At 33.5% G+C, this 16736-nt stretch overlaps 1 protein-coding gene and 1 long non-coding RNA gene across 2 annotated transcripts; both read left to right on the plus strand.

Moving 5' to 3' along the window:
* The first annotated feature begins 1470 nt into the window (after positions 1–1470).
* Positions 1471–7644, plus strand: LOC128204596 (receptor-type tyrosine-protein phosphatase kappa-like). The gene is made up of 12 exons (XM_052906001.1): positions 1471–2043; positions 2198–2318; positions 2446–2531; positions 2854–3000; positions 3291–3454; positions 3631–3718; positions 4046–4110; positions 4756–4792; positions 4986–5089; positions 5471–5596; positions 6199–6347; positions 7437–7644. The coding sequence occupies exons 1-12, from the start codon at positions 1863–1865 to the stop codon at positions 7642–7644; spliced, it is 1476 nt and encodes a 491-aa protein (XP_052761961.1). The 5' UTR covers positions 1471–1862.
* A 3883-nt stretch (positions 7645–11527) lies between these two features.
* On the plus strand, positions 11528–12788 carry LOC128206800 (uncharacterized). The gene is made up of 4 exons (XR_008256585.1): positions 11528–11610; positions 11852–11928; positions 12125–12255; positions 12657–12788. It is a non-coding gene; the product is annotated as an uncharacterized LOC128206800 (long non-coding RNA).
* The last annotated feature ends 3948 nt before the right edge of the window (positions 12789–16736 follow it).

The following is a 16736-nucleotide window of genomic DNA, read 5'->3' on the forward strand; positions in this document are numbered from 1 at the left end:
TGCTTACCGAAACTACAATAAATGTGATAACAATGGTTACTGTTATAATGGGTGTCAAGATGGATACTGGGGTGACAGGTGTTACAACAAATGCAAGTACGCTAACTGTTTACGATGTGCAAGAATTAATGGCAATACTTGCGAGGAGTGTAAAACAGGTTACTACGGATACAATTGTGGATCTTTGTGTGGAACTAATTGTAATACGTGTGACAAAAATAGGGGATGCCTTTCTTGTGTGAAAGGATACTGGGGAACATCATGTCCTGATGAATGTGGATATCAATGTAAATCGTGTAACAAATGGAGTGGTTGTACAGAATGCAATGCAATCTATTATGGATCAAGATGCGAATATTACTGCGGAAACAATTGTGCGAGTTGTGATAAACGTGTAGGTTGTACTGCGTGCGACACAAGGTATTATGGACCCTCTTGCATGTGTGATGCAAACTGTGTTCATTGTGATAACCTAAAAGGATGTACAGGATGCAAACCCGGATACTATTCAAATAAAGGAGTATGTTATGAATGTGTTTATAAAACCAATGGGTGCACATGTTCTAATTCCCATAACTGCATTGGTTGCATTGAAGGGTATTTTAAGGAGTCATACCTTTGTTCACCATGTCCCTATAACTGTACATCGTGCACTACGTCTACACAGTGCACTTCCTGTACGGACGGTCGATTTGGAAATATATGTCAGTATAAATGTCAAGGAAATTGTATACATGGTAGTTGTGTTTCAATGCAAGCTTTTTGCCAGTGCAAAAGAGGTTATACTGGTTATAAATGTGACCATTGTATGTCAGGATACTATGGTTTCGGCTGCACGCAGTGTTCACTAGGCTGCTCTGATTCATGCCATCAACATGACGGATTTTGCACTTGCAAATATGGCTGGGCAGGGGATAGATGTGACACATGTGCTGATAAATACTTTGGAAACATGTGCAATAGACAATGCAATAGTAACTGCGAAGCATGTACTGCGGAATATAACTGTTCCCTTTGCATACCTGGACGTTATGGTGATTACTGTCAATTCAAATGTGGGAAAGGCTGCAAACATGACAAGTGTGATTTTAAATCAGGATATTGCCATTGCAAGAATGATAATTTCATTACAGGATATTGTCATGATTGTGTACCCGGACAATATGGTCAAACGTGTGAGCAGACGTGTCCACAGACGTGTAATACATGCGAACACGAGTCTTATTGTCTTTCCTGCCAAAGGGGATATTTTGGGAGATCCTGTCAAAGACCTTGTCATGATGGGTGCGAAGGTAACAATTGCAAAACAGGAAACTGGATCATGTATTTCATGCAAACGCGGGTATTTGGGAGCAGAATGCAACAAAACTTGTCCCGAATCATGCCGATCATGTGACCAGTCCGGTAAATGTTCCGAATGCAAATCTGGTTTTTCAAACATACAAAGACAATGTTCATGTAGAACAGATATTTGCGTCGATTCTGATTGCAAACTATGTACAAATACGTCGTATTTTGCAAATGATGATTATTGCTGCTTGTGCAACCTTGATAATTGTGTTTCTTGTGAAAAGACTCTGTATACCATAAATTGCAAAACATGTAAACTTGAATATTTTCCTGACAATAATGGACAGTGTGAAAAATGCAATTTACAATGCGTCGCAAATGAGTGTGATTCGTCATCGGGAAGATGTCTTCACGGTTGCTCAAATGGATATTGGAATGATTCCTGTGAAAAAGAGTGTCATACAGATTGCTTATCTTGCAATCAAGCACATGGATCGTGTTTACAATGAAAGAACAATACAAAATATGGACCTGATTGAAGACTGGATTGTAGCACAAACTGTAAAAATTCCATGTGTAACATAAGTGGCAATTGTACATACGGATGCATTTTAAATATGTATGGAAACCAATGTGATAACATGTGTAAAGAATATTGTACACCTAAGGACAATAAAACACTTTGTTCTGAAAAGACAGGAATGTGTTTATACGGCTGCGACACTGGCTTCAGGGGACTATTTTGTCCTAAAGGTAAAACAGGCTTTACTTTCATAGTTGTGTCTACATTAAAATTGGATTTACCAAGAAGATTTTTGGTTAATAAAACATAACGTTTTTAATGCAAATATCTAAAATTTGTTTCATGCGTTGTTTATATTTTTTGTTACTCTTATTATCTCCCAAGTCATTGAAACAGTAGCGGAAACACAAACATCGTCAACTGCAGCACTTGGAGGAGGAATCGGTGTAGGAGTTGTAGCTCTTGCTGCCATTGTTGTTGTTGGACTCATTTTGCTGAGAAGAAGGTAAAAAAAAATTATTAAACGTCTCACTTTAGCGTTATTAATGGCAGGCAATTTTATTCATACTTTTTAGCTTGCTTTATGTTATAGTAACTTGAAACTTCAATTTAATCCAACACATTTTTATTAGAAGAGTCAATATGAGCAACAGAAGAAAAACACCTGAAAAAGAACCTGAGAACCTTTCCGCCCTGTACGCAACGGTGAACAAACGAAGTACGTACTATGAGCTCTCTGAACTGTCAGCAATGTTCTTGTGTACTTATAACACATAGTTTTACAATGTATAAGAATTTGATCAAGTTATTTCCAAATAAGTTACTAATAAGGGAAACTGCTACTGTAATTAAAAGTTGAATAAACACTAAGTTATCTTACAGACGACATTTTGAATACATGCATTTACCTGTATTACAATCACAATATAGCTATTTTTACTATTAACGGTTGAATGTTGATCAACTGTGGAGACAAAAACATTTTCATAGCAAACAATGGAAACAAAATATAATTATTGACAGCTAATTCGCTCTCTCAGGAGCATCCCACGTAGAGAACGCCAATGACGATTCCGACAATTCGCACTCTGTTACCTTCATAGAAAACCACAATTACCAGAGTCCACCACCGAAGAGGTCTGTCAAAGAAAGGACTCCTATCTTTTCAGAAGACAATCTTGAAACTGGTACGAGTGTTATTCAATAAGTTAAAAAAAAGGTCATTTTATGTTTCTACCATGTTTGTGTTATATCAAATTAACAATATGCTAGGCGATTTATTTATTTTACAAATATCGTGCTTAGTTAAACCAAATTTATGTAAGATGATATTTTCTTCATGTAAAACTTATGTTAAAGCAAATAAACAATATGCCGGACGGGTCTTTTAATAAAGCTTATCTTAATCTGAAACATATGAGATGCCAGACAAATATGCGTTTTCACAACGCTTGTGTTATATCAAACGATATTGCAGACGAAGATGATGCATCTGCAAGGGAAATTGCAGTCAAATTTGAGGAAAATGGTGGTGTTTATTATAACAACGCTAACGAAGTCAGCAAATTCAAAATACATGTTGCAGATCTACAAGAATATGTGCAAAATCTATCTTCGACGCACACAGAAGAAGAATTTCAGGTACAGTGCAACCCTTAGATGTTCATTATTCTAAATTACTCGTTTCTTTTAGTGAGATATTATGTGCAAGAATGTCGTATTCATGTGTGTATGTATATTATTACTCGATAAACGAATTGTCCTAATTTTCTTCATTTGTAAATCTTTCATTACAATGTTTTATTTTAAACTTGCAGAAAATTCCATATGGTTTTGTGAAAGCATATGAAGTTTCACAAACCAAACTCAACATGCACAAAAATAGGTACAGAGGAATTTACCCGTGTAAGAACACAAATTTCGTTATCAAATTACTTGTGTTCGCATTGCACAATATTTACATTTGCCTAGTTACTTGACGTGCATACTGAATAAAAGACGAGCTGTTATGACGTATTCCTTTATCTCAGTACAGTGCTTTTTTGGATTTACGTGACCTTGTTTAGCCTGTGGTGCATGCAGTAAGAATCATCGGCTTCTAATGTATACAAATGCAAAGACAGTAGGGCACGCTTGATATGCGATCAATCCTTAATACTTAGAGTTCACGAGAATTGTTGTTCAACTTTTATATTCGTTCAAGTAATTAAAACTCAGTCTGTTTAATTTCAGATGATGATACGCGAGTCTTAGTTCGTGGTGGAGCAACAGACTACATTAATGCAAGCTATATAGACGTATGTTGTTGCTTAAAAAGGCAGCAGTATTGTAAATTGTATCTGAACATTATTTAATTTTGTGTGTAGTAACAAAGCAATATTAAAGGAAAATTTCAGTAAGTTGAAAACTATATTTGGTGATTTAAATCCCCAGAAAACTCACGCTTCGCTGTCCGTTCCAATGCGGTAACCGCTATATTAACTTATGAATACTTTTATTGTATACATATGAATTATATCAGTATTTTGTTTATTCGTGCTGTGTTTCGTTGATTGTCTGATAGGTCTTAACCGTATGCCTCTCAGCAGGCTAATCTTACAATAGTTGGCTAAAAGGTTTGCCACTGTATCAAATTGTATTAGTTTGAAGTATAAACTATACTGTTTTGAACAAGACGATGAGGAAATAAACATTTCAAAAGCGTCTTTGTGACAAGTGTAATGTAGTACTATTGTTTGCATAAGGAAGAAGGAAACTTTTGTCTTAATCACCACAACAAACCTATCATAATGTTGTACATGGTGAGGGATGGCTTATTCGCAATAGCCCAATTGTTTAAGCCATTACTTTGGTTTACAAATTACCGCATATTTAATATTGAGTAAATGTAACCTTACACAATCAATTACTGCAATTATATATAGCATAAATCTTCATTTCAGGGATTCAGAAAGCGGAAGGCATATATTGCTATCTTGGGTAATATTACGTACTTCTATAAGAAATACCATTATGTGATGTATGACAATATGATATTAGAAACAATTATATCTAAATGTTTACGACCAATTGCATGGTGAATTAACTAAGTTCATATTTACCTAGTTGTTTACGTTTATTAACATTTGCTGTGTATATAAAGGCATAATACAAATCAATACGAACTTATAAGGTCCAATGGCTAAGCAGCTTGGCGATTTTGGCCAATTCTGGCAAATGGTCTGGCAACAGAAAGTGGAGAAGATTGTCATGTTGACACAATTGGTAGAGGGTAAGGTAAGGTGATATTAAAATAAGGATGTGACATTCTTTGATACAGTGTATTGGTTTGGAGTAGTATGGAGTGTTAAATTTAATTGGCTTTCTTAGTATGTTTTGATTTTGACAACGAATGGATTTGAAATTAATATGAACAATATTGAACTGGAATAAACAGCAACAACACATCTTAAGCTTTTATAGTAATCCTATATGCTTACTTTTATACATACGGTACCACATGTTTAATGAACATAAAATTCGTATGGAGTTTGTTATTTCACTGATTATCCTATGCCATGTAGTAAGGAGTAGATCTCCATTACAGTGTCGTCGCCTTAGTTTATAAAACATTTTGTCCTAACAGTCTAAATAAATTAAGATGTTTCTTTCTTGAAGAAAACCAAATGCGAGCGGTATTGGCCGGATCATAATCAAAGCAGAATATACGGCAATGTAGAGGTTGTGTGCAAGGATAAAAACAAATACGCAGATTATAATTGGAGGCAACTTACGCTTTCAATGGTATTTGAAATTGGATATTACTCATGACAATTCGAACGCGTTCAAAAACACCGATGGAGTTCATTCCGAAAATATTATATGTTTAAATATAATAATTATACTTATAATTTACACAATTTCGTTCGGATTACTAAGATACATACAGGGAATGCGGAAACGATATTATTTGATTATATTTTATTTAAAAAAATACTGGACGTGAAGGATTTTGATAATATATGATATTATCTAAATAAATCTTGTCGAAATCAAAAGTAGTATCTTATTATCTCTCTCCGTCTACAAAGATCCGTTTCGAGCCATTTAAATAGGTAAGAATGATTGTGTTAGGTTCTTTAACGCCTGCGGATACTTCCTATCGTTTAAAGAAACTACCCGTCAGAAAACATTATCTGGTTTATGAATATAGAATGACTAGAGCTGTTTTGTTGTTGTTTTAATACATACAAACTTTATCTTTTGGAGACAAAGTATTTGCAAAGCGAATGTTAATTCATGTCGTTCAAATTATTTGATTACATTGTCAACTAGTCAACAAACGTACACACAGTTATCTACAACATCCCCCTTTTAACTTTATTTTTTTCCAAACATGGTACCAGAACTCCAAAGAAAGACGTCTATATCATCTGCAGTTCACGAGCTGGCTAGACAAGGACATCCCTGATGACGTCACGTCAATTATAGAGTTTAGACAGAGGGTAAACGCCTTGTCGTGTACCTCTACTGGACCAATAATTGTACATTGCAGGTTAGATGTCAAAGAGTTCTTCGAAAATACTGATTTAAGCGGTTAATTCCAATATTGAATCAAGTGTAGAAAGAAATGAATAATGAAAAGTAACTGTAAATAAAAAGGAATAGGCCAATTAGCTTAAGTTATTATATAATCAAATACATATATTTTCTGACTTCTTCTAAACAAAACATCAATGTGATAAGTTAGCTTTATAAAAAAAAAATCAAAGAAAAAAAATCAACAAAATATTGTTGCGCCGGTATACATATGTTAGGTAGGTTAGCTGAACATACATTTCAACAGTTGTTATCTTTTATAATATTTTTGTTTTGCTACCAAACACGGAAACGAGGACTTAATGGCTGTTTTGAATAGGTAACAATCTCTCTCGGTGTGTAGGGTAACCTTTATCTTCATTTCCCCAACCATTGGGTGCAGGATCTATTTTTACCCCACCGAGATTCCATAATCGTCTGGAAAGCACCCCGGTACTCATTTTGCTTTCTTAGTATTTTCTAAGATCTAAACACAAGCCTTAAGAATATGAAAAAAAACTTACATAAAAAACCCAAAAGAGTAAGACATGTCATAAGAGAAGTCAAATCAATGATTTTCGAGAAGAAAATAAATAGAGCGACAATGAAGATGTTTCTGTCGGGTGAAGTAAAGTCACTTGTGAGATACGAAACTAAAAAATCTAAACCAATGTTTAGTCTCACTAATTGAAGAGTTCGAAATGGAAAAAGAACACACACATTTTTCTACCCAAGATATCCACGCCAAGATCATAAAAAACAATATAATTCTCTTCAGGATTTCGGAAGACTGTACTCCATATCCTTCAGATTATACTCTAAAGAACAGTACAGAAAGACTTCTGAAACAGTATTACGGAAATGCCTGAAAAATAAAGTATATGACAAGGAGACATTTCGGGCAAAATTACCATGGAGTTCAACATAAGATTCAAGAAAGTCAGCAGGCAAATACATTCTAAACAAGCCGTAAATTCCTACGAAACGCAAAGGTTAAGCGAACATTTTCCAACGGAGATCGATGACAGACGTGGACGCTTGTGCTACGTTTTACTCATTCTTGCAGCGTAAAAAAAGTAGATCAAGTCAAATATAGACTATACGAAAACCATTCCCTATATGAGATAGAAACAGCTGATTACATTGACACACGCGGAGATCAGCGGTTACAGCGACCATTAAACCCGACGCAACAAAGTGAACAGCGCGAACAATACAGAAACTCTCCTTCAAACGACCCTCCGCGCCATTTCCCTCCAGTGCCTGGTCAATGAACTAGCTTCCGGAGAAAAAATCAGCAAATGCATAGGTCACAGTTTACTCCAAGAGCTGACTCTCTCAGCCAGCATTACGTTTACTCTTTGAAAGTACTTGCCGACAATGGACCGGCTGTAGTAGAGCTCACAGAGACGCGAAAATTACGTTCCCGCCTAAAACAGCATTACTTAACGTCAAACCAAAGATGATGCCATTAGTGTTATCATGCTAAACAATCAGTTAGTCGTGTTACATCCCTGGGATCCCGATGACAGCCCCTCCAGGGAGTCATGCGGTTAACCTCAATAAAACACCTATAAAGAGTCCACGCAGAAATAGGCCAGGTTCGGAGGCTTTGTCCACTTATAAACTGAACCGGACCGATAAAAGTGCTTTTGCAAACTACCCACTGTGGAATATAATTAATTTCGATTACTAGCTACATACAACAACCTTTACACATGTATAACAGTTGCAATTTAAAAAGTAGATTTATAACAATACACACACTTTGAAAGTGATACCGACTGTATCAATCAGACTTTCCTGCATTTTGGTCGTTATTATTTCATGTTTTTTAGGATTTTCTGTTGTTTTGTTAATTATACTTTCTTCATATTAAATGTACATATTCTATTTTTAATTATTATTATTCGAACATTAATATTACTCTCCAATGTAAAATTCTGAGCATGTTTCATATTATTAATAAACACAAACTTAAACTTGCATGGAAATGGCATATTTGCTTGCAATGTTTTGTCTTGTATATAATTTCTGTTAAGTAGAAACATGTAAGATTTTGTGGTCAATGCATAGAGACCAGCCAATTCTTTCAAAAAAGCATAAATAAATTGTATATTAACGAAGAAAAAAAAAGAATAAAAGGTATTAATAAGTAAAAGAAAAAGGTCAGTAAATGAAAACAAATATGTGCATAACACTAATGAACTAACATAAGTGAATCTAAAAGGCAGTAGCCCAAAGGTCTACTGGAAAAGTGTTCATAATAAAGGATAAATACAAAAGGAAAACCTCTTTAAGACCTATATAACGTTATCAAAGATGTAAAAAAGAGATATGAAATAATGAAAATAGATAATTATCAACAAAGCGAGCTTCGTGGTTACTATATTGGCATCAGTATAATTGTGAATGCGTTCATATAATTTACTAACAGCACAATGAAACATATTTGAAATAGTTTAACATTATATTTAAATGAGGGTTAATCCCAGAATGAAATACAATTATAATACATGTAAAAACAATAGTAGCATTCATAATTGCAAACAGGCTTTAGGATCAGCTCATAAATTGTTTTACAATATTTGATTGCTAATCTACACCACCAAAACGAGAAATTTAATTTAATTAAACAAGCTTTAACATGGAATGGAGTCATTGTGTAATTGTTGGAAAATGTACAAAGCTGCAATATGAATGGTAAATGTTTATAAGTTATTTTCAAAACATATAATTATTTCAAAGCATGCGTTTTTCTGTCAACTGTTTCAAGCTTCCCTGACATATTCCCGTCCAATATAGGCGTGGGCCAAGGAGACTATCTTTCAGCTGTCTTATTTTTTATATTTCTTTATGAACATTGTAACCTACAGTACATGTCTACCATGAAAACGGAATCTCAATACATGTAAATGAAGATTATGCACTACCAAAGCACGTGCAACGTTGTCTTATGTTGTATGCGGACGATACAATTATAATGGCATACACTGCAGATCAGAGTATCGATTACAGAATAACAGTGAGTGATTTGTTAAATGCCATTGATAGTTAAATAATAAGACTTTACTAATTGGATGCTAACGATAAATACAACAAAGTCAAAAATAGTAGTATTTTCTAAGGGTATATCATCATATTTCAAACTTACACTTAATAATTAACTTCTCGATACTGTAAACGAATATACGTTTATAGGCGTACAGTTTAGTAGAACGGAAAAACATAAATGAAACTCAAATAGACTCAATGTACAAATTGACCTTTTAATAGACTTATTTAATAAAACAGTGAAAACAGTTGATGGGGATACTGTAACTTAGATGTTATTAAATGAGTACAGAAATTGAACACCAATCTATATGGTTGATTATGAAACTGTTATCACACCAATATGTTTAGAAATCGATTTATTTATATATCGGAAACGTTTGTGCATTCATAATAACTTCATAAGGCTCTCTTCTGTCACATGTAAATGTAATTCTTCGCTATAATCAAACTTATAAAATGTGAACTTGGCATAAACAACAGTGGTGTTAAATGGCTTAAACTTACAGTTAAGCGTAAAAGATCTGCTTTTAATAACATGGTATTCACAAATTAAAAATGTAAGCACAAGTCAAACACAGACGTGCTTTAAAATTTAAATCATTGGGCTATGAAAAGTATCTTCACTTCATTTCAGATTTATGACTGTATTAACTCAAAATGTTTAGACAACACAGACTACCCATAGAAATAGGAAATTGGAATAAAACTCCAATAACAAACAATGAAAGAAAATTTTAAATATGCAACACACTTGACGAATTTCTTTTTTATTTGAATGTCTTATTTTGACAATGAGCAATAGAAGCATATTTCACAATATTTTACAAACATCCAATGTACACACACATAGGAGAGTTTGCTTAATACAAATACTAAAAATAGACATTTTGAATATTTGTAAAATGACAAATGTTATTACCAGACATAATTGTTGAAATCTTGCAGCCAGTAATGTATTGTTTGATTCATATAAATACACTTGTGAAAACAGAAAGGTGGCGCATATATATATATATTAGGCAGCTATTGCGCTGTGTGTAACGTAATTTCTCTTCTGGGGGGATAAATAACAGACATCTATTAAGTTTTGTGTAACTTCAGTGCTGGTGTCGGCAGATCGGGAACCTATATAGCTTTGGACATCTTAATCAACGAGGGTGAGGCAGAAAAAGCTATAAACATTCCAGGATGTGTATTCAACATTAGACAGAACAGACCCAACATGATTCAGTCTTTGGTGAGATGATAACTTTTCTATCTAATGTATAAGACTATATTTGCAATTTGAACCTTTGTATTGATTTTAGATATAACGTAAATATAGCTATAGGCTGATTAAATTTCGATCGTGTCCTTTCCATTGGCAAAATATGTATAAATACTTTGCATCTCGAGCCAACGTTCTCTTGGTTAACATTCACAATACGTTAGCAGGTTAGCGCAATAACGCGACGTCCGTTAATCGAAAGGCGCAGTATAGTGGCGTCCGTTAATGTAAAGGATGCATCGGTGGCACCAGTTAATCCGTATGTTTAAAAGGTTTGACAGACGCACTTTTAATTATCCTTTTAATCGAAAACATGTGAACACACGTTTAATTCAACATACTTTTAAGTCATGCTATATTGACCTCAAACCTCCCGCTGCGTAGTCGGACGCCCTAACCACTTGACCAAGGGAATGACTTATCATGAATACGTAGCATCTTATAATGCATGCCATAGTATTACATATGCCTGTTTCAAAAATGCATTGAGTGGAATCGCTGTTTTTAAAAAAAAAATTTTTAATTAAATATGATTTATTTTACAGAGTCAATACAAGTATCTTTACCAAGCTTTGGTCTATTCGTTAACTATTGAATGCTCGTTGATAAGGAGAGAAAACGTCCATGAATATAAGGAAAACTCCAGTAAGCAAAAGATAAGGAAGTAGTTTGAAGTATGTCTGTTATTCAACGTAACAAATATATAATGTTATATATCCATGTTTGAACAATTATGCTTATTCTTTGCATAAAAATGGTATAAACTGCATTACTATTATTCAAATATAATGTTGCATTTGGATTACACTTTAGAAACTGCAAATTATTCGTGAGGAAAAGTCGGATAAGGAACTACAAGCTACGGGAAGGAATCGGCTTTTGACGAAAAAGAACAGGAAACACGCAGATATACCAGGTATGCTTATTTTGTGGTTTAAAAACTTGCAATTTTACCTAAATTAAATACACATCTTATGAATATAGTAAAGAGGTAATCCTCTTTTTATATATTTAGAGAGTTTAAAGTTGTAATTATAAACGATTAAAATGATTCATGTCATTTTTGTCGAAGAATCCCTTATTAAGTTATGTTTAAGATGCGTTGCATTTTTCTTAATCTTACGATGACCCTCATATTTGGTTTTATGTCTTGTTAGGTGATTTCAACAGACCACGTCTTTTTCTCTTTTTGAAACCAGGCGAATCTGATTACATCAATGCGATATATATCGACGTAAGTATACATTTGATTTTGACGTGACAGTTTCCTTTAAATGAATTCCTTGACGAGACGAGTCCATCGCACACTTTGAACGGGCAAGCGACAACATATAGTACGATCAAAAAATAATACCCTGTATAAAGTCATACAGTAAACGCTTAATAACAACACAATAAAACAAGCATTTCTTGGAAAATTTCTTTTTCAGAGTTTCAAAAGAAAAAAACCGATTCCTGGTTGCTCAAACACCTCTGCCTAACACAGTTTCAGATTTCGCCGCACTTGCTGTTCAAGAAAACTGTTCCTGTATAGTTAGTATGGAGGCACGCAAAGCATAAGGTAAATAGTTGAATGGTCACATATTTTTTTAAAGTGACTTCATGCTTGTACAATGACGCTTATGTGGAGTTTTATTCATGTTTTCTTATTAAACACTATTACTTATCAAATTTTACAAATGACTAAGCCTTGATAACTTCATTATACTTATATTCGTTTTCATACAACTAACGTTATATGTTCTAAAACCACTTAATTAATGAATAGCGTTGCAATAACATATATCAACAATAATATATAAGCGTTATTGTATGTAGCCCTTCAAATATCGAATCATTTTCATTTTTAATAATTCTATAAAAGTACAATAAAATCCGTATTGCAAAACCACTTATGTAGCAGTTTCTTTATCTCATTCAAAGTAAAAGCACTGGTTTCCTGTAACGTATATTGTTATGCAGGGAATGGTCGGCTTATACTTTCCTGTTGACAATCGAACAATAAAGGAGAGTTTTGACTCTGTACCATCAAACCACGATCAAAGTGCAAGAAACTTTGTAAAACGATTGCTGCATATTGAAGGCGAAGAAAAGGTAAGATGTAAGAATTGTGGCTATATTAAAAATATGTCATATTAATTCTTTTTTGAAAAATTGATGTATATTTTTGTTCGAATAATTATCAGTAATTCAATATGTGATTTCTCGTATAAAATACATGTTGGACTCAAGAAAAACATCACCAGAAACAACAACATTATTACAACAACAACTCCAACAACAACAATACGAACACCACCATCACAACCACTACCAACAAACACATACAGCACCTGTAAAGTTTTGGCGATATAACAGCGCATGAATTTTCTGTCATTATTATGCTTTACTGGATTATAGACCAAGAAAGGTGTGACAATTTCACACTATGAATACTTGAACTGGGACTCAAAACTCAATATTCCTAAGTCAGCAGAACATTTTGTTGCCTTTATCAAAGAGGTTGAAGACGCATCCAAATCTTCTCACCTGAATGGACCGATACTGGTGCATTGTCTGTACGTGCAAACTTTGTTTTAGTTTTAATTCGCGTTGAAATGTTCTCAATGTGTAATTATTAAACATACCTTTATATCTTTAATATAACAATATAACGAGTATCTCTGGTATGTTAAAGATAAACTAAAGTGGTACAAATAAATAAACAAGGATAGTGCGCAAATTTAATCTTGAACAGTATAGACGAAATATGTTATAACAACATCCATATTATTTATACGACACCAGTATTTAAACGACGTATTATTTTTGTCACAGAACGGTGCTGAAAAGAGTGGCCTTTTTTGTGTTGTCATGACATTACTTGAACAATTGAGCGAAACTAATACAGTCAGTATGGTCAATGCGGTGAACAAAGTCAGAGCTAGAAGACCTCTGGCTATTTCAAATAAGGTAAATATAATCGTAATTTGTTTTAATCACAATGTCACAATGGAAACCACAGAACCAAAACCAGTAGTAAACAATTGAACAATGAGCATGTTAAAGGCAAAGAGTTCAAGGGTCTAACATACACTTAACGAGAGACATAATAAAACAACAGTTTATTACGAATGTCCATGAAATATATATACATTTAATGAACAGGATAAACTCGTTTTATCACTTTATTTGTTTTAGTCCAATCATGTGACTTTGTATACTACTACTTAAAATGTGTACTTATAGTATTGAGATGTTGCATCTTTGTTAGTATTAAGGCCCAAGTGATCATCAGATTATAACGTCCTTCTTGTATCTTCATCACGTTTCGCTATTTATGAAGGTTTTTTTAAGTTCAAATGCATTTACTTGCTCTCATCTGATAAAGACATAATAACGTCAAATCGTGTCTTGAATAAGAATAATAAAAATGATAATGATAAGAATTATCGCATTTATGTATGACTTGACATTTTAGGAGCAATTCTACCTCTGCCACGAGTGTGTGTTCCATACCGTGAACGCAACGGATAACGACGCAACAGATGCCGATGCGTTTTATAATATAAGTGGGAATGTACATACGGGATAAAAACAGCTGACCATGATTTTCATAACGTGTGGAGAAAATGACAATGATTTAGTTTTAAAATATTGCAATTCTGCATCACCTTCATGACATGACATAATAAACAAACAATAATATGTTATCTGTCAATGACAGATGTAGTGTAAACAGTGTAAAACTATTGTTGCATTAATCAATGTTTTTATTGTTTACTTTATTACAATGTTTCAAAAGTAGGGCTATGTGGTGTTTAAATTCATCCACAGCTGTACGTCGAAAAAAATAACATAAGAAAATTTGACAATGATATTTGTGACATATTTATATAAAAACACAACCAAATCAGGATTTACAAGAACGTTTTAAATTACTACTTATTAATTAGAACATGGTACTGCAAATAGTAAAGGCTTTATTTATTCCTGGTTTTCTTGTCAATTCAATACGCGAAATATTTTTTTTATTACATAAAAAGGCTAAGTTTAATCATAACAAAAAAGTGTGAATATTTAAAACATTACTTTTGTTTGATTGCTGATAGTATGGTACATTTGATAAGCTCAATTAAAATTGCTATTCAAGATATTTTCTAGGTTTAAAACATTCATTCATAAAGTCAAAAGTATTTATAGAATGGTTTGTTCGTACCGTGCCAGCTTGGTAAATTACTGGAATCTCCCCACGCTCAGATCAATAGCTGACCTAGAAATATACAAAAACTACCTGGTTGTAAAAATAACACATTTTTCCATTCGACCTCAAGCTTTAAAACTGTATCACGTTCGTTGGCACGACGTTAACTGAGAGTGTGACCTTACATTTTAGGAGTTTTCACACAGCGGTTACTTCCCTTTGTCGTACGAAAGTCTTGATGCTGGATGCCATAGGTTTTCCATTTACTTTGTTGTGCATTGCCTACTGCTATTTGGACATAGTCAGATGATGTTGTAGTTAAACATGCTGTGCGTTAATAAGTGAAATAATGAAATAGTCTAATGCTATTTCGACGAACTTGTTGTTCATTCCTTAGTGAGATATTTAATCAGTGTTGTTTTGTGTATGTTGGTTTACGACTTGATTTGTTCCGGACTGCCTGGCTCGACTCACGCATTCAAACTTTCAATAATCAATACTATAATGTGCACTGATTCTACTAGTTATATATTCTCGTTAACATAATACGTATATAAACCATTCGAGTTGAAAATACAACTGATCTTACACGAATGATATATTATACAACTTTTTATACATGAAATAAAACCATCTATGTGCATGTGTATGTGTGTGTGTGTGTGTGTGTGTGTGTGTGTATGTTTATATGCTTGACAACAACATAGAAACATGTTTTGTAAATATCCAATATATTTTTCATACTCAATAGTACGATTTGGTATATGTATGCTTGGCTGGTGGCCTTAAATAACAATATATATTATGTTTATGTTATGTTTATGTTTATATGTGATCTAAATGTAAATAATTATTATTAAAATAAAGAAATTTATACAAAAACACGTTAGAATATCGATAATTCACAACAAATATGCATTTGTGTTATAAAAGTTTAATATCTTACCTACTATAATCTGTAGGTGAAAAACTATTCATTAACTTTTTTAAATCTCAAAAAAATGTTTGATTTATTTGGAAAGGCCTGTCGTCAAAAGTCAGAACACATAGGCTTTTTTATTATTTAAAATTAGCAAAGTCAAACAAGATTTTACTGCGCTCGTTAGGTTTTTTGAACAGTTAATTTCATCCTGTACATAATAAACTGAGTTTTCAAATCTGAAATATTACGACAGTCAGTTGCATGGCATGCAAACGGTTTATGCAATGTTTGCTCAGCTGTAACGTGTTAAAAGCAACATAATAAAACTATTAAGTAGAGCCCATATTGTTCGGTCTAAAACCAAAATGAAGTTGAGGCCTATGTACGTTTCAAGGTCCACTTCTACAAGAGTTTGAAGAAGACAACGTCTTTAAGGCATTGCCACGAAGAACGCACAAACCCGCCCCTAGGTTGCGTACGACAATCAGTCACTGTCATGGAACACAGGCGCTGGCTCTTCGTCTTTTTATTAAAGATTCAAACAATCGACTGAAATCGAAAGTCAACTGATTCAGCTAAGAAACTATTACAGGAACTGCGTATGAACATAGCGTTTCACCAACGTACGAAGTCTGTATTACATCGTCATTTAATAACCGTATATTCTGTAAATAACCGTATTCGTTTTTCAACGTACGCAATACAAACAACCATTGACGGATGTTGATGTCATACGTCGACGGCATGAATGCAAAGCATGATGCCCTGTCATTCTTAACATTGGGTTTTTGTTGTTGTCTTTTCATTAGGTGAACTAATTGTCATCATAAGCTCAATTCAAGTTTACTTAATATTAGACATTGTTTAAAAACTAACAAAGAGATGGCTATTTCGTGGTTTTGTATGTTTTAACGTATACTGACGTCATGAATGCAAA

The sequence above is a fragment of the Mya arenaria genome, chromosome 10 (genome assembly GCF_026914265.1).
Source record: "Mya arenaria isolate MELC-2E11 chromosome 10, ASM2691426v1".
Taxonomy (NCBI): Eukaryota; Metazoa; Mollusca; class Bivalvia; order Myida; family Myidae; genus Mya; species Mya arenaria.